Consider the following 11094-nt stretch of genomic DNA (forward strand, 5'->3'; position numbering starts at 1 on the left):
TTGGAAGATTTTTTTTTTTTTGGTCTTCAGACCAGAATTCATTATCTGTCACACCATCCTTCAGTGTTCTTGGTGGTTCATAATGCCTCCAGGAATTTGAGTGTGTTCTCAAAACTGTAACTTGCTAGATTAACTTGAAGAACACAACTTCTGCATGTTTGGGGTGCCCTGAAACTCTTGAATTCTTCTCTTGGGATTCCTCACATAGTGTAAGGTGCTGTGCAAGTTGAGGTATTCAGATCAGCAATTTGAGTTCAGAATGTACTTTGTATGTTCCCTGTTTTCTGGAAGTTTGCAAAGCTTACTCAACTGTGATGTGATGAAGCAATTCTTCTGAAAACAGCAAATACCACTTGGAAGCCATGAGGCTCCAGCCATCCTTTGGGGATTTATTTTTCAAAAAGAATATGTAGCTTGCTGAGATGTTGACAAGTTTGTTTACAGGATAAAAGCCTGGTTATGAATTTTTTCTTTTTTGAGTTTGGCATTAAGGCATTTGCAATTGCATACTGAGCATTTTGTGAATGCTGCCAGGTAAGAAAGAGCTTCAATCAGAAATTCAGGAACTAATCCTGAAAAGTTGGTGTCTTGAAGGTGTGCCATGCCCAGACTAACTTGTTGCACTGATTTCTTAAGGTCTTTGAAGAGCTGTTACTTGATGCAGATTGGAGTGTGAACGCTGGAAGCTGGATGTGGCTATCCTGTAGTTCGTTCTTTCAACAGTTTTTTCACTGCTACTGCCCGGTGGGATTCGGCAGAAGAACTGACCCAAATGGGGATTATATCAGGTAACTCAAATCAGGAAATTCCTGTGGGTGTTGCTTAAACTGTTGAGCAGCTTTATACTTAACATGACCTTTTTACCCTTTTGTTATTTTTTTAAGACGTTATTTGCCGGTACTTAGAGGTTTCCCTGCAAAATACATCTATGATCCTTGGAATGCCCCAGAGAGCATCCAGAAGGCTGCAAAATGTATTATAGGAGTAAATTATCCCAAACCAATGGTAAACCATGCAGAGGCAAGCCGTCTTAATATTGAGAGGATGAAACAGATCTACCAGCAGCTTTCACGATACAGAGGACTGGGTATGATTATAGATTATTTGCTTTATTTATTTATTTAAAACTTCTCTCACCTTCTAGCAATTAATAATTTAGTCTCATAGCAGTGAGAATCAGGTCGAAGCTCAGGGTGGTGATCCAGGTTTGTATCCAAGTAAATATTTTGTGTATCTGAGGAAGGAAAGAGTTTGAGGGGAGTGCCTCTCCAAATATTGCTTAGATTTTTTTTTCTTCTCTGAGTCTTTGGAAGAGTTTTTGTTAAACTGGGCCTTTTGTGCATTCTGATAAATTCTTGTACAGTTAAGTTTTAGTACCAGTGATGAGTAATTTAGTATGGTTCGTAACTTCAGCGATACTGTATTTGCATATGCAAATGCTGTTGCAGAAGTAGGCACCAACCCAGCCACTGGTGGATTCTTCCCCTTTGTTGTGAGAGTTAAACCAGGTGCACTGTACTGCTCAGGAAGGTGTGAGCAGTCAGTATGTTCAGATACTGGGTATTGAATCAGGATATGTTGCACTTAAACCCAGCATATTGGATATGTATAACTAAGGAGTATTGAAAAGTTATGCAGAATATGATGCAGAAAAAATTAAGTAAATGTGAACTAAAATTGTTTGGCAAGAAACAGAAGCAGGCAAGACAGAGAGGTCTGAAAAGTAAACCACTCAAGGTGAGGGTGGAGAATTGGCTGTCACAAGAAAAACAGAATGTTGCACTTGACTTTTTTTTTTTCTCTAGCTATCTTTATATATTTTGTCTTGGTTTTTAGGTCTTCTTGCAACTGTGCCTTCTAATCCAAATGGAAATGGAAATGGTGGCCTAATGGGCTATTCACCAGGAGAAAACATTTCTGGTTGTGGTAGTACAGGAGGTCAGTCAAATTCTTTCAATACATAGAATTATTGAGACTGAACTACATGAACTTCTTTTATAATGCCCTTACCTTTTTGTATTATAAGAAAGAACTGCTTTCATAAGACAATTCTGAGTGCAAGTCACAAATGTTTTCAAATTTATTCACTGCTTGATAGTATTTGTATATAGACATTTTAAAATTATTTTTTAAATCTCAAATATTTTTCATCTGTGTTTTTCCCCCTCCAAAAATTACTTGTTAACTAGTATCAAACAATTTGATTTCAAAAGCATTTTAATATAATTTTGTCGTAGAAATGTATAAGCATCCTGATATTTATAATAAGGAGTGACTTGTGAACTTTCAAGTGAGAATTATTAACTTGTAAAGCTTTCTAATGCTGGCATTAGATTGCTTACTGGAATTTATTTGTTTCTATCAAATTTATTTATTTATTTTATTTATTTCTACTAAGAAAAAACAAGAACAGTATTAAGATTCTATTAACCCATGGTGTGTCTTAAATACTATATACACCCTAGACTCTTCAATGTAAAAGGATACAGCAGAAATGGAAATGTACTGGTTTTATATTCTTCATAGGCTTTTGTCAAGGTTAGAAGCAGATTGTGAAGGAAGATGGATCTTATTATTCTTAACCAGTATAGTTCTCTTACAGATTTAAAATACAAACTCCTTAAAGCAGCATGCTTGAGCTTTTATTTCTTGTAAGTTTAGGACATGTATAAGAAAAGAGAGGTTTATTTTTAAAAAATTAATATTATGTGCACTCTTTTCTCTTTAAAATGCATTCATATATAGATGTGCTTCTACTTTTCACATCAGAAATTTATTCCTTTTGTAGGAGGTTCAGTGAATTTGGAAAGACAAAAACCTTTAGAGCTTCGGACCTGTAATGAGGGGGTTTGGAGAAAAAAAGTTTAAAACCCACAATAAAAAGCCTATGTCTTGGAGAGGGGGGTAAACCCCCCACATTTTAAATCCCAAAGCTGCAGTTTTACCTTCTGTTATGATTAAGTCTTCTCCCTGCCTCTCCAGGAGCTCAGCTGGGAACTGGTGATGGTCATTCTGTTGTTCAGTCATGTGCCCTGGGAGACTCTCATACAGGAACAAGTGGAATTCAGCAGCAAGGTATTATGGCAGTGCCTGTCTGTAGAGGATCTCCAAATCCTTGCAACTATGGAAAACCAGACAAAACATCAAAGTAGCATGGATAGATTTGGGGTGACAGCTGCTGTCTACAACATGAACTGACCTTGTTTCTGTTCTTGAAACATAGAAATTATTTCTTAGAGTGAACTTGCTTGTCCTGTCATTTTTATCTCTTAAAGTGCTCATCTAGGGCAGTATTTGTATGTTTTGAGTGGGAGGGATCACAAATGTGACTAAAAATAAATAAATAAACATTATCCTAGGCTACTTTAAAAGAAACTGAAAACCAGAAGTTTACCTTGTGTATTGGATATCAAAATTTGTATGTTATCTCTTCCCTGATTTCACTACCACTCTTTCCATATACAATTAATTTCCGCAGTTTTGTGTGGATAGTCTCTTATTGTGGAAGCAAATTTTTCTTACTTTAACTATACAGAACCTTAAGCTGTGGTTTGTGATAGATCCAAGTTGCAATGAAATTTAACCCAACTGTTTGTTTCTTTGCAGTCTTAACAGAGGTGGTGTGTTTACTGATCAGAAAAGGCTGTAATCTGTCTTTTGTTTAAGCACCCAGAACGTAACTGGAACACCGCAACTGTTCAGAACAAGAAACCTTGCAACTGCTTCTGCTGATTGCACTATTCACGCAGAACACTCAGTTTCAAGGTTGCCAGTAGATAGTTTACATGGATCAGAAGAAAGTTCTAATCTTTCTTTTAACTTACTTGCTTTTTTTGTTTTTCCATAATTAAGTTATGACAGGGATTCATTCGCGTTGCTGTAACAAAATAATAAAAAGGACTTGGCAGAAGTAAAATTTTAATTTAAAATTTAATTTAAAATTTAAAATTTATAACAACGTATAATTAAAGTGTTTGAGTATACAAGCATTCTGCTTGTTGCGCATAAATATGTAGGCACTAAATGTTCACTCTGCAGATATAAGTGCATATATGTTTAACTGCTGTAGACTACCATGAGGCTTACTTTTCTTTTGCATAAGAACTCTTCTGCATTCAGGATAGTTTCTGGCAGGATTTTTCTTGATGATGGAAAATAAATCAATTGGCTCCTTTTTGTTGTTGTACAGAACATAATTTTACACTTGCTTGCAGCTCTAAATTTTATGCAGTATAATAAATATCTACTGTATCTGAACAGGTTACTGTCAAGCAAGTAGTATCTTACACTATGCTCATGGAGACAATCAGCAATCACACTTATTGCAAGCAGGTAATTTAAACAATAATGAAAAGAAAAAAACCCCACATCTTTTCTTGGATATATAAGGGTGCAATAGACTCTTAATGTAAACACTGATTTTAAATTATCAGGAAGAACCGCCCTTGGTACTGGCATTAGTGCAGGGAAACGCCCAAATCCAGAAGAAGAAACTCAGAGCGTTGGACCAAAAGTCCAGCGACAGAGCACAAATTAAACTGGTAAGATCTGAGGCACCTTCAAGTTATCGAAGTTCTGTACAAGTTTTGTGTCTGTGATAACATTCATGTCACTGTAATGCAAAGGAACCTCAGCTATTGCTGTGGGATATTTCTTTTCTGGGGACTGTACAAACAGACAGTATGAAATTCTGGCTGGAAGAGTTCTTGAAGTGTGAGATAGAAAGTAGTTGCAACAATAAAGCCAGACTGAAGATTATCAGACACAGATTCAGGTGATAATGAAAGGAAGATGGATAAACTGTGGCTTTAATACATTAGCAGAGCTGCTTAAGTAGCTTCAGTTACTCTCTGTTCCCACATCTCACCTTAAGCTGTGCCAGTAGCATTGTCTATATGAATGTATGGTGACCTGAATCAGGAGACTAAGACAACTTAAAAGTAAGAGCTCAGGGCCTGGATTAGTTTAGATATATAAGTGGACTAAGCAGTACATGTTTTAGAGAAATACTGCCAAAAACCTGCAAAATGCTGATGTGGTTCTTGAGTGTGAAGATGAAGGGACAAATAAGATTTGAGGACATGAGCCTTTGTCATTGGTCTGTAATTGAAGCAGGTTACTCAGAGTGCCCAAGTTTGTCAAGCTGGGGTGAAAAAGACTTGAATTTGGAGAAGATATTGTAGATGGATACACACAAACAGGTGTGAAAATTTGGAGAGAGAAGCAGAAAACTGGAGAAGGAGTTTTGTATGTGTAAAATCATCAACATAGAGAAGATAAATCATTTGTGGTTTTTAGATAAAGTTGGGAACAGGATAGAGGAAAGAAAAAGCCAAAATTGTTATACCTCTTCCCCCAGTAAGCTTGATTTGAAAGGAACAAGGAAGATGACCTGAAAAGAGTTAAGACTAAATTAAATCAAAGAGTAAGTACTAAGAAGGGAAGCCAAATAATGGAGGACTGTCTGAAATAAGAGGGGACAGGACAGGATTTCAAGACTGGGAGTGTGGCTGCAAAGGTTAGAAGTGATTGAGATGTTTAAAAAAAAATCTAAGTGGAGCATTGGTCAATTATGAAATTTGAAGAATAAGTAAAAATAGCACAACAAGCGAGATAAAAGCTCATGCAGAGACATTGTTGGAACTGGAAAACAGGGATTCCATACAACAAGTGTAGGAGATACATTCATCATCTCTAGAGATAAAAGGGAAATCCAGTCTACTTCATTTGGTTTTGATAGCAAGATCTAATTTTGCTTGTTATACAGTGGCAGCACTTAGTCGAAGTTATGCAGTGCATTTGGAACAGTTGTGTTGTACTGATGTGATTCAGTGCAGAACCACAGCATTGTTTCCATAATGCTGTCAATTGAGGAAGGGAGCTGAGATCTTAGTGAGTGATCCGTCTATTTTCTCACATACTGGAAGCACTATAAACTGCTTCTGTGTTCTCAAACTGATTTTTGTTACTTGGATGGGCCTTAGTGGAACATAATTCCGACAGAGTCTGTGTTTCAGTAGCTGTGTAATCCTTAGTATGTGTAGATTCATTCAGCATCCATGTTTTGTATTGCAGAATTCCTTAGGTGCTCGTGTCTGTGTAGAAGAAGTACCTGCAGAGCGAACGTCTGGTTCCTGTCTAAGTTCTTTTTCAATTGAGAGACAGGTTGGAGGGGTTTTCAGTTTGACAGAGAAGATTATTTGGTTAGGGGTGTTCAAAGCATGCTGCAAAAGCATTATAGTCAATACAAACATCAGCCAAGATCACACTCAAAAACACTGCTGGCAAAAGGTTGTGCACTTCTGAATAGCACTCAACTACAGAGTACAGAGGCTTTTGTTGGGTTTCTCTTATTTTGTTTCTTCTCATGTTAGCTTCTAAGGTGAGAAATAAGAATTCTGAGTATTTGGGCCAATACAGATTGGGACAGGGCTTCCTGCATTGAGAAGGGGGGAAACAATATTGGTCCCTTGAATTCTGTCTTCAAAGACTCACATCAAACTGCTTAAGAATTTTTTTTTCTTTTTTCTTGCAGCTTGATTGGAAGAGAAGTTTGCCACTCAACACATGGGACAAAATTCCTGCTACTCTGTCTTGGAGCTAAAGTGTTGTGAGAGTTCATGTTCTAAAAGTACATACTTTTTCATAAATTATTTTCAGTTGTTCTCAGTTGTTGTAAACAAGTCCAATTTTTGGAATGCATTATTTCTAACTGGCATTTCTATGGTTTTTAACTTTTTAATGACTCTTTCACAAAGGGCAAATTGAGTTTTGTATATAAAGTATTTGGTGAAGAATTTGCTAACTTATTGTAAATATAAATATTCATGATTAGTGATAGACCCATCAATATATTTTTGATAATCTTTCATGTATATGGTAGTAGGAAAAGCTATAGTGCTGTTCTAAAAAACAGATGAAAATAGAAAGTTTGGAAATTTTAAAATCATTATTATTTTTAGATTCCATACTTGAGCTCTGTATGATCAATTTCATATTTTCATAATATAAGTGCTTAGGACTGTGTTTAATCAAATACAGTAGAGTTGTAACCGTAATTAATCACATTTGTACATAAAACACATGCCAATTTTAGTCGAGTTGTAAAATTTTCATGTATATGTCCAGTCCTTGTATTTCTCAGTTGCCTTGTTCAGTAATGACATACCTTGTTAATAAAAGAAAATTGTATATATAGATACATATGTTTGTCTTCTGTGTTGTTTATTGCTCCTGCTTGTATTTTCAAACAGGACCATTTCAGGAAACAAGATAAATACTCTTTTTAGACTTAATCTGGAAGTCTCAAACAATTAACTATATTGCCTTTTCCTTTGAAGTTTCATGATACTGAAGCAAAACAATATTCAAATTATCCAGGCCTTTTTCTCAAAATTGGATATATGTACTTTGACCATTTAATTTTTTTACCAATGTATTTACGAAGTGTTTCTTCACAATCTAGGTGTTTGGGTTGGTTTTTTTTCCTGCTGTAATTGCAATTTGCTTGATAAATGCAGTCTGTCCTACAGTGCATTAATTTGCTGCTTTTTGGGGATGTTGATTTCAGACTTGCTTAAATGCTCAGTCAATACGGTCTCAAATTTTTAGAGAAGTTGTATCTAAGTGTTTTCTCAGAGCATTAAGATCTCTGAAGAAGCAATATGAATTTGCATATGACTAGGTTAGTTTCCTACTTGACAGGGAGCCCAAATTAAAATCCTAGAATATCTTGAGTTGGAAGGGACCCAGAAGGATCATGAATCTGACTTCTGGCCTTGCACAGCACTATCCCCAAGAATCTCAGGCACCATGTAACTGAGTGTTGTCCAAATGCTTCTTGAACTCTGTCAGGTGTGGTGCTGTGACCACTCCTCTGAAGAGACTGTTCCAGTGCCCAACCATCCTCTGGAGAAGAACCTTTTCCTAATGTCCAACCTAAACCTCTCCTGACACAACTTAAGGCCAGTACCCCAGGTTCTGTCACTGGTCACCACAGAGATCAGTGTCTGCCCCTCCTCTTCACTCCCACGACGAAGTTGCAGACTGCAATGAGTTCAGTCTCCTTGAGGCTGAACAGACCAAGTAACCTCAGCCACTCCTCATATAGCTTCCCCTCCAGACCCCTCACCATCCTTGCTGCCACCCTTTGGGGTCTCTGAGAGCTTTTGATCCTTCTTATATTGGCTCCCAAGCCTGGCCCCAGCCCTGGAGGTGAGGCAGAGCAGGACAATCCCTCCCTGGCCTGGCTGGCTGTGCTGTGCCTGATGCCCCCCAGGACAGGGCTGGCCCTCCTGGCTGCCAGGGCACTGCTGGCTCACGTTCAACTTGCCATGAACCAGGACCCTCAGGGCCCTTTCCACGGCACTGCTCTCCAGCATCATATTTCCCAGGCTGTCGAGGGTTGCCCCATCCCAGGTGCAGAATCCAGCACTGGTCTTTGTTACACTTCATGCAGTTGGTATTAATTATTAATTAATTCTAAAGTGAGAGGAGTTAATTATCTTGTTCTTAGTATTACATGGGTGACTTCTAGACAGTGGGCGCTTCTGTGTGTTGGTTTAAAATTCAGATTTGATTTTTGCAACAATATATGCAGCAGGGCTCTTGTGGCAGAATAAATTACCATAGTACTAGATTTTAGATTGTAGTTGTTAATGTAAATATCTCTGCATACTGATTTGTATACAATAGCAAAATCAAAAGCATTACTAAGAAAATAGAGGCATGTCTGCTGTCTTGAGACAGAGAATGTTTGAAATTGATGAAAAAACTGAATGGTGAGACCAGAGAAGCAGATGCTATTTTCCACAGATCAGTCCAAATAAAATGGAAGGGTTCCCTAGGGATGTACATAATAAGGAAAATAAGCAATTCTCTTTTTTTGTTTAAGTATTCTGAAAATAGAAAAAAAAGTATAGGCCTAGACAGCCTTAAGACATGTTTTACTCTGTCAAGATAATGCTGAATTTTTCTGCTAACCTTATATTAAAATACCATACCATCTAAATTAAATATTCCACCTAGTTTTTCTGAATGATTAAGCTATGAAACTCCCACAGAGAAACTTCATCAAGGTAAGAACATCTGCTGAAATACTACCTTCTCCCAACCAGTCTGGAAATTCAATAGATGAAAGAAGAAATTTCCCAAGGAGTTTATTTTTATGGTAAGTTAATTTCCCCCTTCTTAAGTGCTGAAAAGAGTATTCCTCTTCTTGGTGTAGGCAAATCCTTGGATTTGCAAAGGAAAATTTGTGGAGCTGCTGTTTGACTTGTATGCTGGCTTGGAGTTCTGGTCAGGACTGTGGTGGAAAAAACAGTCTGTGATTAGTTCAGTGTGAGAGAGGGGACAAGTTGCCTTCAGATTAGCAGTAGCCTCATAAAAGCCCTTTGCCTCATATTCTTCTCCAATCTAAGTACTCTGACCACAAAAATAAATTTTAAAAAGGTGAAGCCTTTGTCTGCACGTTAAAAAATTACTAAAACCAATATAACATAAGGTTTTTCTCCCCACAGCCCCACTACCCTCTTGTGATTTTTCGAGGGGTTGGACATGTGCCATAAATCCCGTATGGAATGAGGGCCAGGCTATTGTTGCGTATTAGATCTCTCCTCCAGAAATGGAGCTTAAAACATTCCTCAAGGAAGTTCTGTTCCCAAGGGACTTAGCTGGCCCTTCCCTGAGCTGGTAGGAGATGGGGAGAGGAGAGTTTTTTGAAAACCAAAGAATGTACTCTGGAAGCATACAGGAACAACTTTATGGGATCTTTGGGATGAAAAAATAGTTTTAAGTGTCTTCAAGCATTCAGAACCTGAGCGTTTGCAAAGGAACTTTGTGTGACCCACTGTGTACTGGAGCTACCTGCTTGCAGAGGTTTTTGAAAAGAGGGGAACAAAAGGAGTTAAAAGACAAAACCCTTGAGGTGCCGGCGCTGGCTGGGGCAGGGTTAGTGTCTCTGCTGTCGGAGTCCCTGGCTCGGAGCCGGGCCGGATCCGGGCCGCCAGCGCGGCCGGGCTGTGGCGGAGCGGCGCCGGGCCTGCAGGGGGCGCTGCGGGCGCGGCCCTGAGGCAGGGCACGGCGCGGGGCCTGCTGCTCGGCACCCGAGCCTTCTGGGAAACGGGACCCCGCAGTGGGGAAAATACCTGGGGATTAGGGAATGGCTGCGCAATAGCTACCCTGTGCTTCCCGGTCACAAACCAAACCTCGTCTGTCACTCTGAAAGTTGCTCTTCAGGAACACTACCCTGTGTGCTTGCCTGCACGGGCATAGATTCTCTTTTTCAAATGCACTCTAACTAGAGATTGTTTCCAAAAGCCAGTTTTAAAGATTGTCGATATTTTACCTATTTGAAATGTTTAATGGGCTGTTGCCAGGGAGCCTTTTCGGAGCCGAGGATGGAGCCAGGACACCTGAGATCCAGGCTCTTGTCTGCTCCATCGCAGAGCTGCCAACCAGACTCAGGTAAAGCCCTCCCCATTCCCAAAGCCTTCGTGCCCAGGCTCTTGCTGGCAGCCGTGGTGTTCTGCATTAGATTAGATTAGATTAGATTAGATTAGATTAGATTAGATTCAGCAGGCTGCAAAGAGAGCCTCCTTTCTCTTCTTTGGGCTCCCTATTTCCAATAGAAAGTGTTCTTTAGGCAAGAATTTCTGCCTTTAAAGGACTAAGCAAATGAAATTCTCACACTCTTGCTACCTCAGCTTTCAACTTGAATGCTTATTGCAGCTTTTTCCCCCAGAAATTTAAAGTTTCAAAAGTGGTGAACATTTCTGGGTAGAGGGGAAATTTGCATTGAACCAGAAAGCATAGGGAAATTTAAAGCAGACATAGAGAACTAATTTTAATGTTGATTTCAAGGGATCTAAGCTCCTGCTTGTGAGTAGTGTGCACTGCAAATGCAAAATTATTTCAATATTACACTAAAGAATGCAAATACAGTTGATTTCAATATTTTTTTAGAAAATTGCCTGCAGAACAGAAAGACAAAAGAGGCATAAAAGAAATGGAAAAGAGACCCAAAAGGGGATTCTTTCTTTGGGATGCTGTTGGTTTGCTTGCTTGCAAGAGGTTTTAGTGCAAATTTCAAAATCC

General features: G+C 38.7%; 1 protein-coding gene across 1 annotated transcript in view; it reads left to right on the forward strand.

The window, feature by feature from the left end:
• The window catches only part of CRY1 (cryptochrome circadian regulator 1), a 38624-nt gene extending 31421 nt beyond the window's left edge, over nucleotides 1–7203 (forward strand). Inside the window, exons 8-14 of the mRNA XM_058022374.1 lie at nucleotides 637–788; nucleotides 885–1087; nucleotides 1837–1938; nucleotides 2983–3075; nucleotides 4261–4332; nucleotides 4434–4541; nucleotides 6536–7203. Coding sequence (XP_057878357.1) covers nucleotides 637–788; nucleotides 885–1087; nucleotides 1837–1938; nucleotides 2983–3075; nucleotides 4261–4332; nucleotides 4434–4537 — 726 coding nt within the window. The 3' untranslated portion in view covers nucleotides 4538–4541; nucleotides 6536–7203. The remainder of the gene's footprint in view (nucleotides 1–636; nucleotides 789–884; nucleotides 1088–1836; nucleotides 1939–2982; nucleotides 3076–4260; nucleotides 4333–4433; nucleotides 4542–6535) is intronic.
• Nucleotides 7204–11094: the final 3891 nt, after the last annotated feature.

Source organism: Melospiza georgiana, chromosome 4 (genome assembly GCF_028018845.1).
Source record: "Melospiza georgiana isolate bMelGeo1 chromosome 4, bMelGeo1.pri, whole genome shotgun sequence".
NCBI classification, from domain to species: domain Eukaryota; kingdom Metazoa; phylum Chordata; class Aves; order Passeriformes; family Passerellidae; genus Melospiza; species Melospiza georgiana.